This window comes from Tachysurus fulvidraco, chromosome 3 (genome assembly GCF_022655615.1).
Source record: "Tachysurus fulvidraco isolate hzauxx_2018 chromosome 3, HZAU_PFXX_2.0, whole genome shotgun sequence".
NCBI lineage: Eukaryota > Metazoa > Chordata > Actinopteri > Siluriformes > Bagridae > Tachysurus > Tachysurus fulvidraco.
Genome location: NC_062520.1, coordinates 26983336 through 27008340, shown reverse-complemented (window position 1 = coordinate 27008340; position 25005 = coordinate 26983336). Strand labels below are relative to the sequence as shown.

Genomic DNA, 25005 nt, shown 5'->3' with positions numbered 1-25005 from the left:
TTCAGTGAGTCAGCACAGAATTTCAGGTCTGATTTTCACTACGATGAGCCAAAAGGCAAAAAAAAAAAACATCTTAATCTTGATGTCGGTCTGTGGCACACATTCAATTTGTGTGTGTTTAGTATTCACAAATCACAAATTTAGGATATCAGCATAAAAAAAAAGGTGTTTCTGTTCTTACACAGTGATTTTAACATATGCAATTATCAATCTGATGATATTCTGTGAGGAGACGTTTACTTAGCATTTTTTCACTTATGAAGTGTTTATACAGTGTGACTGGATGCAGTGTATCACTGACATTATCAACAATACTGTAATACTGAGAACTATCTCAAATCAGCCATTTGTATGTGTGTAATATGGAATAAAATAAGAAGGAAAATTAGCTGGCTTCTATAGTTACAGTCACAGTCAAATGTGAAACACCGACATTTGGAGTACAGCCAATGTGTTAAAAGCAAGCTGATAAGTCTGTATGCTGTAACTAATACACAGAAATGTTTTTTTTTTTTTCTCAAACCCTCAGGTGAAACTGTATTCTCAGTTTTATTAAACGTCAGAACAGACTAATGATTTGTTATATTTTTAGAATGGAAGTGTTTATTAAGAGCTTGGCTGTGTGATAATATAGCAGTAGTCTAATAGAAATATAATAAGTTCTAGTACAAAATATCAAGGGATAACACAAAATGTAGGCAGATCATTTGCATCGTTGTGCTAGATTTGCCTCTTTACTGTGTGAAACTGGTATTTATGTGTAACAGCATAAGCATCATCCATGCAAATGTTTAGTTAGTGAACCCAATAATTTCACTTGAATAGAAACCTGAACATAGCAGAAAAACATTTAGCAACATCATATCAAAAGTTGAGATACAGCAGCAAAAGTCTACACCTGGTTCCATTCTTGTCATCCAGTTGTTTGAGATGTTGTGCTTTGCAAGATGCTTTTCTGTTCACCGTGGTTGTAAAGAGTGATTGTTTAAGTTGCAAAGCCTTCCAGTGAGCTGTGACCTGTCTGGGCACAAAATGGGGTACATTGTGCTCTAATAAAACCAGACACCAACAAATGATGGGAAAGCAATACAGGCTGCTATTGCATCAGCAAATACTGTACGTGCATCTTGAAGATTTTCCTAATTGTTTTGTACTCTGTCTGGGATCATTGTCCAGCTCCTTAAACTGTTGAAAGGATCCATTAAAACTTCCATTTACATCACTTCCTGAGTGTTAGTAAGCCACAGTAACACAGTCATACTGTAATAGTGAAAGAATGGAAAAAAGTCTTCCTGACTTGAGTAAGTTTTATTTACTACAGCATGGTACATTCTGGATTCAATCATCAGTCATTTTCAACTCGTTGACTGTGTTGCTAAAATTGTCTCTGCAAATAAAAAAGATTTAAAAAATTGGCTCCCTATTTGGTTTACTGTAGTATTTTACAAATGCTTTGTTGATCCAAATTAATTGAGAAAGGAATTACCGCTAACAGTGTAGTTTTCATTTGGAGTCACTGATTATTACTTAAAAAAGAGTGTAAATTAAATATTTATTATTATAGCTAAAAAATGTAGCATGCTTTCCATATTAGACTTCTGTAAAATCAGACATTTAACATTAAAAAAAAACATTTTAAACATAAAATCCTTTTTTTAATTATTACCTTAAATTATGATATGAGCACTAACATTATTATTGTGACTGCATATTTTAATAATGATAACTTGTATTTTCAGGACATACAAAAAAACCTCAAATCGTTATCTGTACTCTGTACATTTAGCATGAAGATAAAGTGTAACGTGTGTAAACAATGTTAAAATGAGCCTCTTTGTATTTAGCCTATAGTTTGTGGTTTCTTGTTAACCTCTAATGGCATCAGTTGAACATTAGTCATATATATATATATATTTAACAGCATTTAAAAAGATATATAGCTGGGGATTCGAGGATGTTATGTACATTTTGTTTTGCTGTTTTTGAGTTGCTCTGGTGGTACGGAGTAAAAAATTAATTAGAAATAGTTCATTGTGATGTTATTTCTTTTAATTTCATTTTTAAATGGTGGAAAATCGAATGTCACCCTGAAATGGCCTTGCATATGTTGTACATACTGCTTTTCGTAAGTCTTTTGCGTTATGTGAGAAAGCATGACAAACTGGAAATTAGAGCTGATTTTTTTTGCCTGTATTTACTTGTGTGATATAATATACAATCTAAATTCCTTAGCAGTCTTGCACTAGTTAGAACTTATGTATGCAAACCAAAATTTCAAACAAATACATGTGGTAGGATGGATAACATGGTGTCCGAAGAGAAGCTAATAGACAGATGAGAATTTGTTGAGAATACTGGCACATTGAGAGCTTAACCCAAATCAGACATACAACAAATCTGAGCATGTTCACTACACTATATGGACAGCAGTTTGTAGAAACTTGACCATCACACTCATATGTTCCCTTTGATCATCCCATTCCAGACTGAGTCTAGTCTTACTGTTAAAATGAACCTCCAGTATACAGAGAAGACTTTCCATTAGATTGTGGCTGTAGGGAATTGTGTTCATTAAGGAGATCAGGCGATAAAGCCTGGGGTTCAGTTGTCATTCTAATTCATCCTAAAGGTTTTCCATGGTGTCTACTGGAGTTCTTTTAAACCAAACTTGGCCCCAACCTTATAACTTTGTGCAACAGTTTGTGAAGCAGGTGTCCACATAAAGTATGAATATATGTATGAATATAGCAGCATACAAAAAGAGGTATAGCAACATATAAAGAATATCGATATATATATATATATATATATATATATATATATATATATATATATATATATATATATATATATATATATTTGACAGCTATGATGAAATGGACAGAGTTTATAATCAGTACATAGATAAATGGTCATACTGTAATTTTGTCATAGCCATCTTTTTAAGCTGTTTAACCTATATTTTTTTATATAAAATATAGGAAATATAAGATGTATTGCTGTGTTTTGTTATTATTACAATTAAGTTAATAATATGACCACCGACACACCCCCTGAGTTTTGTCCTTTTTTTTCTCAATATGAGTTAAAATTTTTATTATTAATGGGAATTTATAAGCATGAAATCCTAAAAATTTAAGGTACGTTTCTGTGTTTTTTTGGAGAACTGGACACACTGATCAGGTGGTGAGGGTAAAGCTGCATTATCAAAGCACACATGTAAAGCATGTACCATAGGCTTTAGCCAAAAGAAACAAGCACGGTAGGAAATTTTAATTGAGACAAATCTCACAACTAATGGCTAATTTTGTTCTAGTTGTAATATATTAACACTGCTTTTTAAGGGTACATTAAGTACACTACCAAAGGTTTAAATCATTATAACAATGTCCATTTTATCACCCACTCAATCCATCTCATGAGAATTAATGATGCTTTTTTGAACACAGAACCCAAGGCAAGTTTTCCAGGAATTTCCCTTTCACTGGTCAGCTATGGCTGCTTTAACAGCTGCAAATGAGTTTGAAGCTAATAATACATCATATAAGTTAATGACAAGCCAACCCAGTAAAGAATGCAAAAAAGTCACCAGGGTGATACCATGACAGCATGACATCAATAAACGTAATTGTACACACATTACACATAAATAGGCGCTCAAAGCTCATTTGCACACTGATTTGGAGTTCGAACAGAAATGTACTCCATAACGAAACCAGAATAAAATACAGAATCGTCAGGTTTATATATTGAAAGACTGCCAAGAAATAGCTTGCTGTTTATTACATTAATTGGTTAGCAATTAGCTTATTCTAAATCTAAATGACTTTTTTTAAATGCAATGTGTTTATCTTCACCTGAAGTGTTATTGTATTTGAAGGTGGATTGTAATGATAGATATTTTTATTAACAAACCACTTAAAATGAAATTCTGCAAACATCTGTTATTGTGCAAATGTGTTTATTTTTGCATTCTGCATCCATTGGACTGCAAGATGTACAGTAAATGCAGGGGCAAATGTATTAACTCTTTATTCACTGGCTGTTAAATGTGTACATCAGCCAGTCTAGGAAGTTTCTGTAGGGTTTAGGCAGGTCAGTTGGGTTGCAGTGCTGTTTGGAGGAAGAGATTGTGAATTTCACCATGGTGAGCATGGTATCATTTATCAGCACAGATCAGGCATAGTTTTACCTATTAGATCTGGGCTTTTTGACTAGGAGGAAAGTGGAGTTGCTGATAAATGATATAACAAGATGCTATGACATGGCTCATGGTAGCTGACTTAGTAAAACTTATTTTCTGTCCCCTCTTTTCAGGAAATTCAGGAAAGTTGTCAATTTAAGTAACATAAACTTGGAAGGGATTATTGGCCTTTGCTGATTGCACCCAGTCCTAGCTCAGTTTCATGTGCTTGCCTGGTTGTTGTTGTTTTCTTCTTGGGTTACTGGCCAAAGTGCCATACCTGAATACAGGTGTAGCCATATTGGTGTCCCACAAACAACCAGTGTACACACCAATAGAAAATTAGAACAAAATATTGAAAGAGACAATGAAGGATGTGACAAAACACTGGTATAATGTCCTTTTGTGGTCATATGTAATAGTCATACATGTTGTGTTATTATGTTACAAATGATGAAGTAAAGTTCAAATCCAGGATATTATTCTGTCAATGAAGACTCACATCATGTATCCCTTCTCTGTGCATGTTCTCAGGGGTCCATCTATGCCCTCTGTATAAACTGCCTCATCAGCTTCTCCACTGGCTGTCTGCTAATCCTTATCATCGCCTTCCATTATAAAGACGTCCGGGTGAGTGAGAAACAACTGTATACATTACTGTATACAATACACCCTTACAACTGTATACAACTGTATACAATACACCCTTAAAATGGTACAATATTTCATTCTGATGTTAAGGTCTGTTCTCTAGGCATTTCTTGGTTATGCCTGCAAATATGAAGAGAAAAGAAATTTGGCAATGAGATTTGAAGATTTTCATTAATTTGATAATTTTCTGATTTATTAAACATACTTTCATACCAACACCAAGATTCTTGTGGGATGTTCAGTTGAAAGAAAAATATAATTGAGTGCTAGCATAAACTGTGTTTAAGTGGTTATATATCTGCTTAGGTGTTTTAAGTCTGTTGCTCATGAATATCAGTGTCAACGGATTAATGCTAGCTGCTGATATCACATTTGCGCCTTGATGACATGGCTGTTTTATTTTTGTCAGTGGTGTAATCATAGTCAGTGTACACAGCAGTTCAGTGGAAAACGATATCATGATATAATACTTCACACCGTCTCGAAAAGTCAGACTTACTCTTCTGCCTTCACTATTTGAGTCTCAGTGGTTACTAGGAGAAACCATGGACTTTTTTCAGCATTTCATTTTCAAATTTCTATTAGCACTCATGTTTAAATTAGAAACCATGCTGTGAAAATATTTAATGTTGGTGACATGATTCAGAACTATGGAGCTGCTGTAGAGCTCCACAATAAAAGTACTTTACCAAATAAAACAGAAACAAATTTGTACTTACAGTATGTTGATGTGTCCCACAGTTTTATATTACATTTAAATACACATATCAATCACCTTTTTTAGCCCTGTTTCGCATTGCGTCATGACGGTTGTGAAAAGAAAAACAGATCCCTATTTTATAAATGATTTTGGACTGACTACAACATTCTATAACTTTGTTTTATTTGTGTAACTACAGATTAAATGAACAATTAATGAATTAAAATACACTGAGTACAGAGAAAAGAGGTAAATGGTTAGCAGAAGGAAGGAACCACATCATAATACACCTTTAACCTTTAAGCCTTTGTCTTGAAACCATTTTGGGATGATTTATTACCCATTCATGTCAAGATTACAAAAAAATATGGAATCTGGCAGAAATTATGATCAATTATCATCACTGATGTAATCCAGGTGTTATAGCTAAGATGTTTATAGAAGAATCATGGTAAATAAATAAAAAGAAGACAGTAGATGAACCAATTAGAGCTGATTAGACCAATTGAGGACTGTTATACCATGACTGGGTGTAACTCAATAAAGTCTTTATCATGGGGAAGTTATCTGTGAGTGCAAACCCGAGATAAAGAAAACAAGAACAGTGTGGTTGCTTTATCTGGTATGCTGTGAAGTGAACAACAGATGACTACAAAATAATCTACCCTATGCCATATTGACATATACCATCTTCTTCATAGCGATGAGGCATAGTTAAAGATATGTTTTTTTTTTCTACAAAGGAGGTTACATTGTAAATGAAAATTAATAAAATCCTGCTTCATCTTAAATTTCTAATCATGTGTAGCTTGTGAAAAAGCATGTCGAGATATCCGTTTTTTCCTAATGACATTTACTCCTAATCTGATCCTTATCTATTTTGCTCCCACACGACTCATGTAACATTTGAGAAGAGTCCAAAATTTTAGAAATGTGTCCCTGTAAATTTTGACTTTGCCTGTTGAATCATTGGAGTCCCTCATACAGAACATGAGATTAGATTAGGCATTAGATTACTAATACATTCTTCTAGAGGAATTGCACCCGATTTTAGCTGGTATATTTAATAAAATACCTGAAAATCCGGACGCAGCAACTTTTACAGGCATGACAAAATAATAAATAATTCAATATCAGTGTATATTATCACAATATGAAATCACAAACTATAGACAGATTTCACATCTGTGCTCATCTTAAATTCACTTAGTGAATCTTTTTAATAAGATAAAAGACCTTTAATCCATGAAGGAGGAGACAACTTCCAAATGATGTGCAAACTTATGTTCTAGTTTGTGTTATGATGTATTTAGCCTGTGGTGGTGTAAATATTTATTGGTTGGAAAAAGAAAAAGTTGATTTATATTGATAAATATTTCTGATTCATTTAAACTAAATATTTCATTTCTCTACATTGTTCAGAAATTAACTGTAGGCCTACTCGAGTTGGTCACATATCGATTAGAGGCTACAAAACCTTATCGTTTACTGTTAGTATTATAATGGTATTGATATTGAATCACTATCATATTGTGTGGAATACTGAGGTTCTGGGGAATCCTATTAGACTTTTAAGTTACCATTTAGCAAAGTTTGTAAATGTGCTGTATATTTATTTTTTTTAGAGATTTCTACAAGCATTAGACAAAGAAGTGAACCCTTTGGAATTAGTTGTTTTTTGCATTAATAGGTCATAAAATGTGTTCTCATATTCATCAAAGTCAGAAGTACTGTATAGTATCGCAGAGGTGGGAGTAAGTCACACATGTACAAGTCACAAGTAAGTCTCAAGTCATGAATGTCAAGTCAAAGTCAAGTCGAGTCTTTTTTTAATATTTGTCAAGCAAGTCTCAAGTCTCAAATTTGCGACTTAAGTCTGACTCGAGTCAAGTCGAGTCCCCCATCTGAGTCATTTAGCTCAAGTCCGAGTCAAGTCTCAAGTCATGAATGTCAAGTCAGTCAAGTCAAATCTTTTTTTAATATTTGTCACAAATTTGCGACTTAAGTCTGACTCGAGTCGAGTCCCACATCAGAGTCATTTAACTCAAGTCAAAGTCAAGTCGAGTCTTTTTTTAATATTTGTCAAGCAAGTCTCAAATTTGCGACTTAAGTCTGACTCGAGTCAAGTCGAGTCCCCCATCTGAGTCATTTAACTCAAGTCCGAGTCAAGTCTCAAGTCATGAATGTCAAGTCAAAGTCGAGTCTTTTTTTAATATTTGTCAAGCAAGTCTCAAGTCTCAAATTTGCGACTTAAGTCTGACTCGAGTCAAGACATATGACTCGAGTCCCCCATCTCTGTAGTATAGACATATAGAATGTGCTTAAGACAACATAAAAGCATTTATAAGCAAAAATATTTCATGTTTTTACTGAACATGTCTCTTGGTTTTAAGAGCTAGTTGATTCTCTTTTGGCAACAAAACCTCAACCAAGCATTTCTTCTAGCTTTGGATCAGATCAGTTCAGGAGGAATTTTATACTACTTTTCCTAAAAGAACTGCTTTAGCACAGTCTTGTTCTTCATGTTCATATATATTCACTCCATAAGATAGACTTTCGTTTTTTGTTGGGGTTTTTTTAAGCCATTCTTAGTTCATTTACTTCATTGCTTAGGATTATTGTCCTGCTGCATCAACCAACCTTTACTGAACTTCAGCTGTTGCACAGCCACCCTGAAATGATCCTGTAGGATATCTTGATAAACTTGGGAATACATTTTTCCATCAATCATTCCCTAAAAGTGTTCCAGGCCCTGCAGCAAAAGCAGCCCTAGATCATGATGCTTTCTCCATCTTGCTTAACCATTGGGATGATGTTTTCATGTTGGTATGTGGGGCCCTTTTTTCACCAGACATAGTGCTGCATGTTATTCCCGAACAACTCAACCTTAGTTTCAGCAGTCCTCAAAACATGTTGTGGAGTTTCAAGGTGGTCTTTGGCAAACTTTTTTTTTTATTTTTGTTTTTATGGAAAGCGATTCCTTTCTACGACATGTCCTGTCATGTCCAGACACCATGCCTGTTTAATGTTTTCCGTATAGTAGACACATAAAAAGGTATTCCAATGATTTCATCAAGTCTTATGCTGTCACTCTAGGGTTTTTTTTTTACCTCAGTGACAATTGTACAGTGTGCCCTTTGAGTTATCTTGGCTAGACAACCCCTTCTAGGGAGAGTAGGCACAGTACTAAATCGTCTCCGTTTAGAGACAATTTGTCTAACAGTGGACAGATGAATATACTTTGTAACCCTTTCCAGCTTTATGTAACACAACAACTCTTGATCGTAGGTCTTTTGAGAGCTCTTTTTTTGCGAGGCATGGTTCACATTAGCAGATGCTTCTTGTTAATAGTAAACACAAAATGTTTTAGTGCTTGTTATAAGTCAAAGTAGCTTTAACCCACACCTCCAATCTCATTTCATTAGCTGGATGCCAGGTTTGTCAGTTTCTAGCTCTAATTAGTTAAAGCCATTAGCCTAAGGTTTCACATGCATTGATGAATATTTAAATGATATATTCAATATGCGCAAGAAGAAAAAAATGTGTTGTGTTTTATTAGTTAAAACAGATAGCGTTTGTTGATAGTGTTAAGATATGCGACTCTGAAGGGTCCAAATACCTTTTCTTGCAACTGTATATCAATCACTGCTGTCTGTGAAATGTAGTTAAATCTCTGAAATGTAGAAGTAGATAATGGTGTTCCTCAAAAATGCATTTAAATTAGTCTGAAATCATTTCCATATAGTACCTTTCTTTGCCTCTCTTATTTAAAGTGATTTCAATGATATAAGCAAGCAAGCTCTTGGTGTGGCTGGTGATTGTTGCAGAATGCAGGAAATATGTCAGTACAGTACAAGCAGATGTCATCTCTGAAATCGGTTGATTCTGAAATCTGAGCAGGAATATGCGGGTTAATTAATTAATGTATTCAAACCACAAGCTGAATCAGTTGCTTGCAGTTGTTCCATTCTGTGTAATCAATGCTGTCTACATTTGTTTGTAAAAGTTTAGCAATAGAAAGTTGCCAAAAATGTACTTTACCTCATGGTTTAGTCTTGATTAACAAATGTAAGACTCTGCAGCAGGAATTAGATTAGATTAGATTAGATTAGATTAGATTAGATTAGATTCAACTTTATTGTCATTACACATGTACAAGTACACGGCAACGAAATGCAGTTTAGATCTAAATAGAGTGCAATAGCAGCAAGTGCAGGATATACAGTACAGTTTTTACAAGATTTAAACGAGTTAAATAAAGTGGTAATATAGAAGTAATTTATAGATGTGTGTGTACTATGAACATAATATACAGATGGCTATAATTATTACTGAAATTTACAGAAGGATGTAACAAAATATGGCTATTACTATAAACAGTAATTTACAGATGTGTATGTACTATGAACATAATATACAGATGAATATATACGTGCTATGGACATAATGTACAGATGAATATATACTGTACGTGCTATGGACATAATACACAAATGAATATATATATACTATGAATATAATATGCAGATGGCTATTAGTATAAACTGAAATTTACAGAATGTATGGCTATTAATATAATATATTGGCTAACTAAATATATGGCTATTAAATATATTGCTGTTACTATAAGCAGAAATCAGGTGAATATATACAATGGTAAGGCAATGGTGAGCAGCAATGCAAAAAAAAAAGAGCAAGTGTGCAAGTGAACATAGTTTGTGTAATAGTCCATTAGTGCAATAACGTCCATTTTGTAAACAGTCCATTAGCGCAATAATGAAGTGTGAGGGGGGAGATGTAACAATGTATGAAGGACACTATTATCAAGACTCTTTTCATTCATCATTTTGAGTTACTGTTTACTAGCTTACAAGCTGTTGGTTTGTCCAAACCGCCATAATAGCATATTAAATTCGACCCTGCTAACCCCTGTCATCCTGAGAGAGGAAGTGGAGGTGGTGGAGACATACAAATGGGCGTACATCTGGACAGCAGACTGGACTGGACAAGTAACAGCAAGGCAAGATACAGGAAGGAAGAGAGCATCATGCTTCATACAGAGTTTATCGGTCCAGCACCATTTTTATGCACCAGTCTGCTAGGGATGTGGCATAAAGGCTGGCGATTCCAGCAGACTGAACAAACTGATCAGGAAAGGTCAGACAGGTCAGGGAGAACAGCCTAGACTTCCTGGAACTGATTGTTCACAGGAATAGGCTGGGTTAAGCTGTTACTTACTCTGGACAATTCTTCTTTCCCCTATCCATGACTATTTAACCAGTCTGCACCTTCAGCACTACACTGATCAGCCACACTGCAGTATAGAGATTTAGAGGTCTTTCATTCCGGCTATGAGTTTCCTCGGTCTGCATCCTAGTAAACCAGTATCAATGTATTGATAGAGACTTCAAAGCACCTTTGTACGTTGCTCTAGATAAGGGAATCTGCCAGATGTTGTCTATAACCAGGTCTATGTTTGTAGGCACACAGACACACCTCCATACAATTTACACAAGCACAACCACACCAACACACCTTGATACTTTACACATTATCTGGCCACTTTTCTACATTTTACTGTTCTGTTTTTATTATATTTATTAACTCGCTCTCATTTTAGAACCAGGGTACTTTATTTCACTTGACACTACCTTATTTACAGACATAGATAAGAGTGTCTTACTACTATTACACATCTGTAATGGCCATGTGTTATGTTTTCAATTTTCTGCTGTTATGACGAAACAAATCTAAAGGTCAGAATGTCTACATATAGTGAAGTAAAGTATTCTTCAGAATGGTATTATATGATTGGGAGCCTGTTGGGAAATACTAAGGCTGAGGTTATTATCTGTATCTATAGAAATGGGTCTCATATAAGCTAAAAAATCGAAGGTTAGCTAGGCAAACAGAAATAACAAAAAGCACAGATATAATGCATAAATACTGTACACAAAATTATGCTATAAACATTAGAAGATATAACTTATAACTTTTATTTATAACTTATTTAAGGACAAGACAATTATATCTGAATAGTTTTTCTGTTTTTCGTCAAATAGGAAATTGTTTGCTGCATTTTGCTAAGATTTACACTCCTATCAATAGAAGAATCCTTGCTTATTGATACACTTGCTACTTTTTTTTTCCTCTTACAAGCTCTTCATCATAGACCACAACCAGGTGGATTGGCGTATTGCCATGACCACCAACCGTGTGCTCTGCATTTCTCTGGAGTTATTGGTCTGTTCCCTCCACCCAGTGGGCATCTACTTGGGTCCCTTAACTTCAGGGGCAAACTCTTCCTCCTCCACTCCCCCCCCAGTTACGACACCGCTGTGCCTCTGCAGCAGTCCCATGGAGACATGGCTGGAGTTGGAGCTAGTGCTATCAGCACTGATGTTCTTGCGCCTGTACCTGGTGCACCGGGCCATTCTGCTTCACAGCAAGGTGCTGCTGAGTGCCTCATATAGGAGCATTGGCTCACTTAACAACATCAACTTCACTTTCCGCTTCGTTCTCAAGGTACTCATGAACAAGTATCCGGCACGCACACTCCTGGTTTTTATCATGCTCTTCTGGTTTACCTCTGCCTGGATGCTACGGCTGTGTGAAAGGTAAAAAAAGAACACACACACATTCATAAGCTCATACTCACACACGTTTTGTATATGTACATACTCACATGCACATCATACTGCCAGGCACTTCAATTCATCCTCCCATCTCTGTTGATGGTCAATTTGAAGTCCTGATTTGGAAACAAGTATTTAGTAATAGATTTGTTATAAATAGGTCCCTTCAAGACTATTTATAACAGACAAATATTCCTTTATTTCCTGCCAAGTCAGCATAGATTGTGAAATGGAGCATCAGCTTGTTCAGGGGAATGAATCTTGTTTTTTATTGAGGTTCGCGAAGAGGCTAAGTTATTTTCAAGCACTTCTTAACAGTTAGTGAAGGAATTTATTTATTTACCAACTTACATATTTAAAAGCAATTAAAGGATTTGATTGTATTATTATTATTATTATTATTATTATTATTATTATTATTATTATTATTATTATTACATAGAAAACTCTGATTTGAAAGATTGGTGTTCAGTGTGTGTGTGTGTGTGTGTGTGTGTGTGAGAGTGTGTGTGTGTGTGTGTGTGTGTGTGTGTGTGTGTGTGTGTGTGTGTGTGTGTGTGTCTCTGTGTTTGTTTCCCATGTTCCTAACACACACGCACATCTACAAAAAATATTTGAATAACTAATAGTACCATAAAACAAAGCAGCTCTTTACTTTGTTGCAAATGTTTTGCAGTTAGTGACTACAAAAAGTCAACTCCATAGACATCACCAAATGCTGGGCTTTTTCCCTGGCCTCTGACAGGTTTCTCCTGTTCATTTTGTCTTCAACAAGTGAAATGCATGTTCAGTTGGATGATCGATTTGACCATCACAGAATATTCAAAATCTTTGCCTTAAAAAAGCATCGGCATTGGTTTTTGAAGTTTGCTTCAGGGCATTGTCTATTTAAAGGGTGACACATCATCATGCAAAATCTAAGCAGATGATTTAGTTCTATACATTTTAGAATTCATCCTGCTGTCTTCAGTCAACCTTCAGTAAATACAATGGAACCATTTTCACTGGCAGCCATACTTATCATAACGAAAACTCCACCACTTCACAGTAAAGGTACCCCCTACCAACATTCTCATTTGTCCATCTTGTGGTAAAACATTTACTCTGATGCAAAGTTCTCTTGATTTTTGACTTAAACTCCTTAAGGATGTTCATGATCTGGCCAAATGAATCATCCACCACACATGATTTCCATGGTCATTCTGACCTTTTGGTGTTCCTAAGCTAACCAGTGCATCCTTTAAATTTAAGAATGTATTACACCCAATGGCCACACCTAATGTTTTTGCTATCTCTCTGAAGGGTTTGGTTTGTTTTTTTATATTGAAATTTAACACCAACATATACCAAATGCAACTTGAAATTTTGTCTGCTTACTTATAAATGAAACAATGATGGAGTAATATACACCTTTCTATAGAACAACTAACCCTAAATCTAGGCTCTGACTTTCTAAAACATCTGAAGCCATTCCTTTGTTTACTTGGAGTTATGCCTGTAGGTTTACTGCCAAAATAGATTGCTATTTGGATCTGTCTATAATTCCTTTTATATTGACCAGAGCCCAAATCCCAGTTGAGGAGCAACAGCTCCATAGGATGATGCTGCCACCACCATGCTTTACTGGAAAAAGATCTGACATTATTTGTCTTGGTTTCAAAGCAAATCTATTCAAAGGAGTGTGTAGAGCTTTCATATCCATTGTATGTTTATAACACCCATGTTATCTAGAACAATATATTAAGACTGGCTGGTGTCTCCTTCTGTAGGCAGGCCCAGGTGGAGACAGGTGGTATGGGTACAGCTCTCTGGCTCATCGCTATCACCTTCCTAACAGTAGGTTATGGAGACGTGTCTCCCACAACTACCTGTGGCAAAGTGGTCTGCCTCTTCGCAGGCGTCATGGTAAATACAATTTTTTCCAGCCTTTTTTTTTTTTTTTTTTGTGGATGAATGCTGAAATGATTCAAAATATTAGTTTTTTAAGGAAGCAAATAAGCAGAATTCACTTTTGTCATGTTGAGAATAAACTTCAAGTATATTAGTTTTAGGAAGTAATTACCACAAAACTGTGTACTGTTTTTAGAGGAATTTACACTACTGATCTTTATTCTGGGAAGGTGTTGTAATGACTATTTATAATATATATACACACACACACACACACACACACACACACACACACACACACACACACACATTATATATATATATACACACATACACACACATTATATATATATATATATATATATATATATATATATATATATATATATATAAAGTAATGGTTTAGGTCCAGGTTACTGGTTACTCTAAAATTGCTAGTAGGTGTTAAATGAGTGTGTGAATGTACGTGGTTGTGGAAGCCTAGTGGTTAAGGTGTTCCAATCAGACGGTTGTGAGATCAAATCCCTGGTCTATCATGCTGCTTCTGCTTGGCCCCTCGTTTGCTAAGTTGTATAAAGTGAGATAAAAATGTGAATCACTCTGGATAAGGGTGTCTGCCAAATTATATAAATGTGTTTGTGTACATGGTGCCTTCTGATAGTCTGGAATCCCATTCAGTGCGTATTCCTGTATCACATCCTGCTTTCCAGGGAAAGGCCCTGGGTCCACTGGGATTCTGAACAAAATTATACCACGAAGTTTCTGCTCTTGGAACTTTGACAAAGAGATAACGGCCATATTTTACATACACTAATGTCACTGATAGAGATACGTCAGGATGCCATCCTTTTAAACCAAAGAGTATAAGAAATTTTGTTCCTTTGGATCATAGGCACAGTAGCTTTGGCACTGGCATGGTTTGAATCGAAAGGTTCCTGGCATTCTTTAACCAGCCTTTCTTGTATTCTGTCTTTTGAAGTAAATGTTGCAACAAAAAGAAAAACAGTTTTTCATGGCACTGGATGGCATGTTGGGAAGTTTCCTGTCTGTTACAAAATGATAATACCTATAAATCTATAAATGTTAAATAAACTTCCACAAAAAAAGCACGTTTTTCACTTTTTTTAAAATAAAATCCATTTATTATTAGCCTTAGATTGTGTAGCATGCCTATGTATGGGCTGTTACTGTATGAATGGTAGCATATGAGAACAAGAGTGTTAATAGTAACCTGTTGTTTATGTTACAGCAGTAATTACTGCAAGAGACGTGCTGTTGTACCAAATTTATACACGCCTTCTGATTCAAGAATTCAACTGTGCTCAGGTATAATCCGAAGTATTCAGCACACAACAGATTATCAAAATCCTAATTCTGCATTCAGGAGACAGCTGTAAGTTATATATACTGTATTCCCAAGGCAACAAATATTTTGAACAAAGGTGAAGTTTCATTGAGTCATCACGCAAGAATTACATGCAAGTTTTACAGAGAATTTATATTCGACTGTCACTGACTTTTATGGACGTTTATGTTTTTTCATGGCCAAATATTGTTCCAGTAGTTACATTCCCATATAAACATGATTTTATATATACCTTCTCAATTATAATAGGTACATGTGATAATATGCTCACTTTTTAACCATTATCAATCACACAGATTTACAAAATAAAAGTATAAAGATATATTGCACAATTAATCGAAATGGAAGGCAGTTTGCCTGTGAATTGCCACATTTGGGTTGCTCCAAATTCAATACATTATTTGTAGGTTCAGTGGTTGGAAATTAGCTTCAGTGATTATCAGGGCTGTCAAGTGTCACGCATTGAGAGTGACGCATTTGAGTCCCGCCACTCATCGTATTTCTCACACAGAAAAACTTTTTGACTATTTATCATATATTTAATACTGTATGTCGCAGCGCCCAAAATGTATCAGTCCCGCTTCGCTGTCTCTATGGAACCGGGCAGGAATCAAGCACAACTCACATCTTAGTCAAATCTGACACTTATCAGCCAATCAAAAAAAGGCTACTCAATAGCCAATCAGAAAATAGCACTATCTGGGTAAGATTTAACATAGCAGACAAAAATACTTTATATTTGGTTAAATTGCGGTCAGTGATCCTTACCAAACACAACAACCTTCCCAAATTTTTTTATTTATTTTTTTGGTTGCTGGGGGTTGGAGATGTCACACTTGCCTGTCTTAAAACTTGAGAGCCCTGGGTTTTTGAATTGTGACTTCAGAATCCAGTATATATTCGAAACAGTAGAAACTTATATTGTATATGAATCAGTAGATCATTCAAAATCAGTGAATGTAGAAACCTTTATAAGCAATGGAGAGGCAGGATACAGCAGTATGTACAGTACACGTGACAGTTTGTGTGATAAGAGACAGAAATGAGGTAGAACTCAAACTGAATTTTATTCGTGGATGAGCAGCATTTCTGATTCATATGCAGATGGCATCACACAACAAGAGAGTGAGACCTGAGCCAGACCTACGTAGACACCTCCCTGGCCAAGTGGAAAATAATCTTTCACTCCTCTGACTCTCCCTCAGACTGTGTTTTATAAGTACCTTTTTTTAGGAAAACATTCCACCATTGCCATTTTTAGGTGGTTTATAGCATTTGGCACCAGTGAATCCAGATGGCGTGCCAACCTGTATCCAAGTCTTGGAAAACTGAATGTAAAAAAAAAAAAATGTTTCCTAATCCATTTGGAACAACACAATACAGTAGGCTGGTTACAGATTTGTGGGATTGCCTGCTCACCTGTAAAAAATAAAAATAAAAAACCACACACTTTATTTCCTACTGCCAATGTTTAATATTAGCAGTGTTAAAATCATCTTAGACCAACTCCAATTTACAACATAATGTTTAAAATGTATGATACTTCTTGGGGCCGACTCATGGCACAGCTGATGAAGGACTTATTTGTATACTGCACTGTAATTGTGACTGAAATACATTGCAGTTTGTGAATTCTTATATATGTTTAAATATAAAACATTATTTGAACATACAGGGATGGGTCTTTTAACAACACACGTGTTTTTCCGAACACCCTTTACTGTCAGTAGCGAACTTCTTTCCGAATGGTCTGCACCCTTGGAGCTGGTGTTTTTATATAGCATGGTTGCTGATACAAGCAGAAAAATGCTGGTCTTTCTTTCATTCATTTGGTCTTTTTTTTTTATCCCTTTCACTGTTGATTAGGAAGTACTGTGTGTTTCACTAATCATTTTTTTTTGTTGCTAAAATATTTTTGTACAAAGCAGATTTCATGATACTATCAATCTTTACAAGTGTGCCACTGAACCACAAGCCACAATTCTTCACATGTTTGTATATGTTGTCAAGAAGTTCACATTTGGTCTCATCTGAACACAACACATGATGCTAAATGTAGCTCTCTATTGATGCATGGTGAAATTGACCACTGCATGATGAGAGTGGCTCTCAGGAAAGGCTGCTATTTGCAGTACTTCTAAATAGCTTGTTGTTATGAATGTTGTTTAACCAAACTGTTCACTTCAGAACTTTTTCTCTCCTTCACCATCCAGTTATGAGGTAATATGATATGAGGAAGAAACCTTAAGTGGAATCAGACACAGAAAGGTACCTCAACCTCATTTGGGTGACACTGGATAGTAAATAATATAAATGTAAATAATGTCCTTTCTAAAGCAGTTTGTAGTCCTTCCTGAGTTCATTACAGACGTAACATTAAGTCCTTCCTACTGATGTCTTCAGACGATCACTGATGAAGAGTCGAGCATAAAGCTGAAAGTAGTTCAAAGAAGGCGGGCCAGGATTGTTACTAGATGAATAATCATATCAACACCAAATACAGTATTGAACAGTGCTATATATCAGAAGTGTTCAATATTACAAAAAGAAATATTTAAAACTGCTTAAATAAGCTGGTGGCTTTGGATGAAGTTGGCAGAGCCAAAATGTCAGTCCGCAATTCTGTGAATGAAGAAACCTTTTGTTGGGGGGTCTATAGAGGGAAGGCAAAAAAAAAAAGCATTACAGAGTATCACTTGCATGGTACATAAAAGCATGTTGGACCTCCTAGGTCTGTAGATGGGTTAGAGATGGGTTAGCACAGAAACTGGCGAGTCCGGGGGAGTCTCAGAGGACTCTGACAAAACCGTGGGATCAGAAACTGGCGGCAGTGGATCAGAAGGTTTCTGTGACAGAAAAATACAGCATTGTTGAGGCTTAAGCATGAATTACCCTGTACGACAAAACAAATCTGAATACTGTTCACAATGTGTGACTGTCCAGAGTTAAATGGCAATGATGAAACTAGTTACTTCAATCTTAACATGGCAGAGCCCAGTTTGCCATTCTGTGTGCAGAAACGTAAGCAAGAAAACATAGACACAAAGCACCTGTGTATATATAGAACCATGCCCATTGGTGCCACCTTGATATTTGTGGGATCCTTATTTCTGTCAGTTAAAGCATAGCATTTGAATATGGTTACCAAATACCTACAGTTCTGATTATAGCAGCCACAAACTTGAACCAATTTGAGTGACCATTTCTTCACTTTTCTATCTAGCTTCCAGAGAGAGGACAAAATTGATCTGGTTATGTGACATTTTTGCCTGTCAAGTAGAAGTACCGTAAATTTCAGCACGGTAATATAAAACCAAGCAGACCTACAATATACTATAATTAATCGAGTGAGCAGCACTGAACTGTGCACCACCTTGATTATGAACAGTATATACAGAAAGTTAATGTTTTCTGGTTAGCTAACAGTAGCTCGCTAGCTCATAATTTATTTTTGAGCTACATAGATAGCTATTCAATAGCTAGCTAACAAAGATAACCATTACACATTATCCTGCTTTACCTCTAGGCTGTAGCAGCATATAGATATATTAAATAGGAGAAACAAATTTAAATCCGAATAAAAAGATCAAAAATAGATTAGATTAGATTAGATTAGATTAGATTAGATTAGATTAGATTCAACTTTATTTTCATTGTGCAAAGTACATGTATAAAACCAATAAAGCATTTAACCAGAAGTGCATAGTGGTATATTTACAAGAAATGACAAGTCTATGGTGGGTGATATATATACAGGGTAGTGGATGACTTATGTATAGGAGTGCAAGTAGTTCTTATTAACAAGCCGTGGTTGCTCAGTGGTTTAGGCGTTTAGGTGCTGCTGATCAGAAGGCTGTGAGTTTAAATCCCAGGACCACCAAGCTGAAACTCCTGGGCCCCTGAGCAAGGCCCTTAACCTTCAGTTGTATAAATGAGAAAAGCCTCTCTGGATAAGGGTGTCTGAGAAATGGCATGAATGTAAATAAACAGGGATGTACATGGTCTATTTATTTGTATGTATTTCTTTTTTTAAAGATGTCCTTACCATCACATACTGTATATGGACATGCCAAGATGGTGAATTATTGTACTGTAATAAAAGTACACTCCACCCCTGACCAAGACCTCTGATAAGTCAACCAACTGGCATTGTTTACCTGGCATTGCTTACCTGGCATTGTTTACCTTCTCACAATGTATAAGTCACACAATGTTTACCATCCACTACAAATAAAATTCTTAGGGGCAACAGTAATGTGTCTAAATCCATCCAAAATCAGCCAGTGTAAGCCCAGGTTAAGAGTTAGTCTAATTTAATAGGGCGTTATCGACCCAAACAGTACGTGTGATAATGTAACGTGTGACCTGGTGAGTCATTATTGAGCCTGAGAGTGGGTGTGGTTTAATAAGTGCCAGCTGTTTTAAGGAAGTTTTCACATAACTTGTATCCTCTACAGAGAGTGTGAACAGATCCCAGGAAGGATGCGCTTCCTCCTCTGTAGCATTCTGTGCACATCGGAATCATCTTTGAGGAATCATCTGTTTAGGGAGATGACATTTTAAATTGTGACTATTACAGTCAGTTATTGCTTAGTCATGTCCAGTGAAGCAGGAGATTTAAATGTTGATTTATGTTTCACTTCTGTGCTCGTGTCTCTTATGGATGCTGAACGATGTTTAATGCTTATATATTTCACAACATCATGTGACTGTTGTCCTTTCCTCTCTTTTACCTATGCAAGCCTTTCAGAAGAACAGGTAATCTGCACTGCTACAACTGATGTGCTTGAATTTTTCTGATTCTTGTTTGTTTTTTTAAATGCAGAAGTGCTTTAAGAATCCAAGACACCGATGTTAGATAATAACGTGTGATATGTTTGTCTGTTTGCCAGGGTGTAGCGTGCACTGCCATGTTAGTTGCAGTAGTTACGAAGAAGCTGGCACTGAATAAAGGAGAGAAACATGTTCACTTCTTCATGATGGATATCCAGATCTCTAAAGAGGTGAGGAAGGTCTTCTATCATATAACAGCTGAGGGATGTAATGACCCAGATGGAGCAGGTGTTATTTTCCATACCACATGTGTTATGGTTTTTGAGGCTTTTGGGGTTTTTTTAGATATAAGGTCAGTATAATGTTGGAAAATGCTTGTTGTGGACAAAGGCTGCTGATCTTTTATTGGTCTCTGAAAGGCGTCAAAGGCAGGAAACAATCAGTTCGCTTTCAAGAAAGGAACTTGTGTCTGTCTGTGTGCTTTCGAGCAGCGGACAGGAAACTGCATGCACTGGCATGCGTGTGTACACGCCCGTGTGTTATGACAGAGGACAAGAGAAGGTGGGGCATATGGATGCTGAAAGGATGGGTGCACTGTGTTATAGTTCTCTAACAGGATCCATCTGTTTGCTTATCAGAGGGAAGGAGAAACCCAAAAATAAACACACTTTGCGGAAGATACTGAGAGAGTTTCCACAGATGAAAACGTTCAGATAAAAAAAAAAAAAAAAAGCAGGGAAGTGGGTTTCACCTCATGTGGTGAATATATGGTGATGGTTGGCAGGTGTTTCTTGTCCAGAAATCTGCACCACACAAGTTACATAAGATGATTTCCCATTATCAATAGTGTGCTTTACTTCATGCCTTGCCAATTGTCACATCCTGTCACAGGGTGCATCCGTACGTCTTCAACTGCTATGTGTATGTCCTGTGGACATTAGCTGTCATTGTCAGTGATTTACCCTGATGCATTTGAAGGAAGACATCTGGATGCCCTAATAATATCCAATACCGCAACCCAACAGAGCCAGTGAGTGTGTGACATCATACTGAGCAGCCATAATGAGTTAGAACGCTGCTCTTAGCAGGATGGCACGGAGAAGAATAGAATCAAAGACCAGAAAAAATGCAAACCTCATGAATGTCTGTAATGCATATGATCGTTCTGGTGTGGATTCTGTTCTTAGAGCTAACTTTTCTGTGTTCATTTTCTTTTTAATTCTTTTTGTAGCTCTAGCATACTGTAACACTGGTGAGCCTGATTACAATTTCATATTAAAATACAACCTGTTCAATGTACACATTCATATAAAAGTGTTTTTTTTGGACAATTGACCACAACGGTCAATGAGGAGAAATGATTTTCGAATTTATGCATTAATCTTTAGCTTCATCCTGGTTATGTTTGTGGTAGGGATGTGGTAGCTCAGTGGTTAAGGTGTTGGGCTACTGATCGGAAGGTCATGGGTTGGAACCCCAGGTCCACCAAGCTACCACTGCTGGGCCCCTGAGCAAGGCCCTTAACCCTCAGTTGCTCAGTTGTAAGTCACTCTGGATAAGGGTGTCTGCTAAATAATGTAAATGTAATGTAAATGGTAGATTCAGAGCTAAACCTGGTAATACTGGGCACAAATCATCTAGGAAAGGACACTGAGGCAACCCACACCAATACGAGGACATCTAAAACATCTTTAGGATCAACCCTCGATATTTAGTTCAGATCAATTCCATTTTATTTCTATAGCACTTTTAACAATAGCTACGTCATATTGCTAAATGTTTATGGACAACTGACCATCAAACCCATATGTGCTATTTGAACATCCCACTCCAGAGTTAGTCCTGTAATGTTCATTCAAGGTGATTAGTGAAGTCATGCACTGATTTTATGTATGAAGGTCTGGGGTACAGTCCGTGATCTGATTCAACCCAAAGGGTGTTCAGTGGAGTTGAGATCAGGGCTCTGTGAAGGTCGGAGTTCTTCTACACCAATACATACCATACAATGACAAGAGTTAGCCAATTATCTTAGGATAGAGTCATAGAAAAGTAAAGAGCTAACTACTATGTGTTTTGAATGGGACAGCTTTTATTATTACAGCAGCAGTTCTTAGCTGCAAGTCTATAATGTCCAGGGCAGATAACCCACTGAAGCAAGGGTGAGACTTGGGTATAACATGTAAGTAGGTGGATTAGCTATGCTAGTTTGCCCCTAGGTGTGAATGAGTGTATGAATGTGTGTTGTGTGTTTGGTACCCTGCGATGGACTGATATCACATGCTTCATAACCAGTGTTCCCAGGATAAGCTCTGGATGCTCCGGCACTCTGACCAGGATGAAGCGGTTACTAAAAGTGAGTGAATATGATACGGTCTACTCTTTGAGAAATTAATTTTCTTCTATGTCAGTGTCACTTTTATCAGTATTTGGTAGTGAACCTGGCAGCAGTATTACAGGATGCTATTTATAGGAGCGAACACTGAGCTTAAATAAAACATTTGTATAGTTAATTCAATGCAAAACTTTATAACACTGGCTGAAGACCATTGTATAAATTACTGTATATATATTTAAAATACTGTTATTCGGCTGGGGGTTAATTTCCACTTCAAATTCCCACCCAAACTCAATGTGTGGTGTTTGCATGTTCTCCCAGTGCCTCGGAGGTTCCTCTATGCACTCTACACTGTCCATATTGTGTAAAAGGGTGTGTGATTGTGTGCGATTGTTCCATGCAGTAGACTGACATCCTGTCCAGGGTGTACCTTGCATCTGCCCAGTCTCCCCGGATAAACTCCACGTTCTCTACGACCCAGTAGAATAAGTAGTGTAGATCATGGATGTATAGATGGAGATTTAATGGATTGTACCTCTTTTAATGAATGAATTTATTCTTTACCACCCATCCTCAGCTTGCCCATTAGGAGTCTGACATGGTTCTCTAAAACCTATAAACTTTGACAAAAAGCTTATTGTGAAAAGTGCTGTCCAAAACAAATGTTGGTGGGAAAATCGACTGAATGCTAAGTAGACTGATTACTCTGTGTACTAAAGATTCGCAATGCTGCTGCTAATGTGCTGAGGGAATGCTGGCTTCTCCATCGCACCATACAGGCCAGGGACAAGCACAGCGAGCACCGACGACACCAGAGATGTCTTCTGGAGGCCATTCGTATGTAAGTAAGCTAACCTCCAAATAATCAATTACAGCTTTAGCCACAGCACATTACTGTAATTACACAAACAGCAGACCACCTCACATCTAGTGTATTTGTACAGGGTGGAGGTTACAGTGTGATGTGAAGCAACAGATATTATTAATTAATTCCTATCCTTCGTTTATCTTCTGTTTGCTTATTGGGTTGGATTACTTTATCAATATACACATAGGCAATGAGTGCAATTAAACTTTCCCCAGTATGATCAAAGTACAAAAATGTTCAGAAAATACGATCCAGCGATTTTCACATTAAGTTATTTTCACATTAGGTTACTAACCAGACTTAATAAGCCAGTGCACATTTTTATGGAGGCTTTGTTTCTGTTGTTGTCTTCAGTCTGGTGTTTACAATCTGCACACTTCCTGCTGATAAGAAGATTACTCAGGCTTTAGTCCAATCATGAACAGGAAGTTCAGATGTGTGAATGTGTGAACCCTTTTATACACAATTAGCGAAGGCATCTGGCCTTCAAACTTTTCCATACAGGTTTGAGCCAGACAGCATTTGAGCATGCGCTTTCGCGTATTTATGAGGGTGGAGGGATTTTTAGCCGTCCTGTTTTACAGTTCGTAGGACCACTAAAAATATTCTGGAAACACCACTGGGACAACAGTCCAACACCTTGGACTTTCAGATGATGACAGTTCAGATGTGTTGACCATTTGCCCTATTTTCTTTACTGTTTAAATATGGTACATTTGTTTTCACTTTTAACCATTGTTTGTGTTTTGTTTTGTTTTGTTTTTTTTATTCACATGGTGATGCACCAAGACCAGCAGTTTGTGCATGTTTCAGCAGTTACCTAGAAGCCCTACTGCAATACTGGTTTCTGTTCAGCTTTTTAAAACGTTAATAAGCCTCAAAATTCTATATATAATGATATCAGAAAAGTTTCGAGATATCGTCCTTTATATCAGATTCAAAAAAAAAAATGAAATAAAATGTGACTCAAGGATTTGTAAAACTAAGAGCAGCAATTCACACTAGAAGGTTTACCTGACAAAAGCAGTTCTTTCTTTCTTTCTTTCTTTCTTTCTTTCTTTCTTTTATGGTTAGCGATGCTGTCTGTTGACCTCAGTGTTTTCTCTTATATTTCCACATACAGATTCCGTCACCTACGGCTGAAGCAGAGAAAGCTGAGGGACTACACAAGTGAGATGGTGGACCTCTCCAAGGTTGAAATAAATGCTCTAGAATCCTAGAAATGATTTTATTTTTAGTTCATTTATATCAAACATAATTTATTCATTTTATTGAAAATCTCACAAGTCTTTAGTCAGTGCATCGTCATTACGTTCAGATGTTCATACAGTAGTTATGATGCTTGCTATAAAAACACAAAGTGATGTTTGTTTGTTTGTTTGTTTTTTTGGAGACACATTGTGGTCTATTCTGTATATATTTACACTGTCTCAAACATTATTTGACTAATAATATGACAGCTGATTATGACCCATTGTTGAAAGTGTTTCTAGCTAGCAAGCAGTGAGTGATGCCAGGAACGTTGTGTGATATACATGTATTTGCTGGATTCATTTACGTACTAACTCACATAAATTTGGGATAGAGAGTAGTAGTCTCATTTA

The 25005-nt window shown here is 36.4% G+C and overlaps 1 protein-coding gene across 3 annotated transcripts in view; it reads left to right on the top strand.

Moving 5' to 3' along the window:
- The window catches only part of kcnn4 (potassium intermediate/small conductance calcium-activated channel, subfamily N, member 4), a 36078-nt gene that overhangs the window by 5205 nt on the left and 5868 nt on the right, over positions 1 to 25005 (top strand). For 2 of the 3 annotated variants that reach the window (XM_027160935.2, XM_027160944.2), the window contains exons 2-7: positions 4718 to 4813; positions 11694 to 12151; positions 13939 to 14074; positions 20318 to 20428; positions 23253 to 23374; positions 24525 to 24594. In XM_027160935.2, the coding sequence (XP_027016736.1) occupies positions 4718 to 4813; positions 11694 to 12151; positions 13939 to 14074; positions 20318 to 20428; positions 23253 to 23374; positions 24525 to 24594 (993 nt within the window). Of the gene's footprint in view, positions 1 to 4717; positions 4814 to 11693; positions 12152 to 13938; positions 14075 to 20317; positions 20429 to 22490; positions 22552 to 23252; positions 23375 to 24524; positions 24595 to 25005 lie in introns of those variants that run through there. The other variant, XR_003442766.2, reaches the window with a different exon arrangement.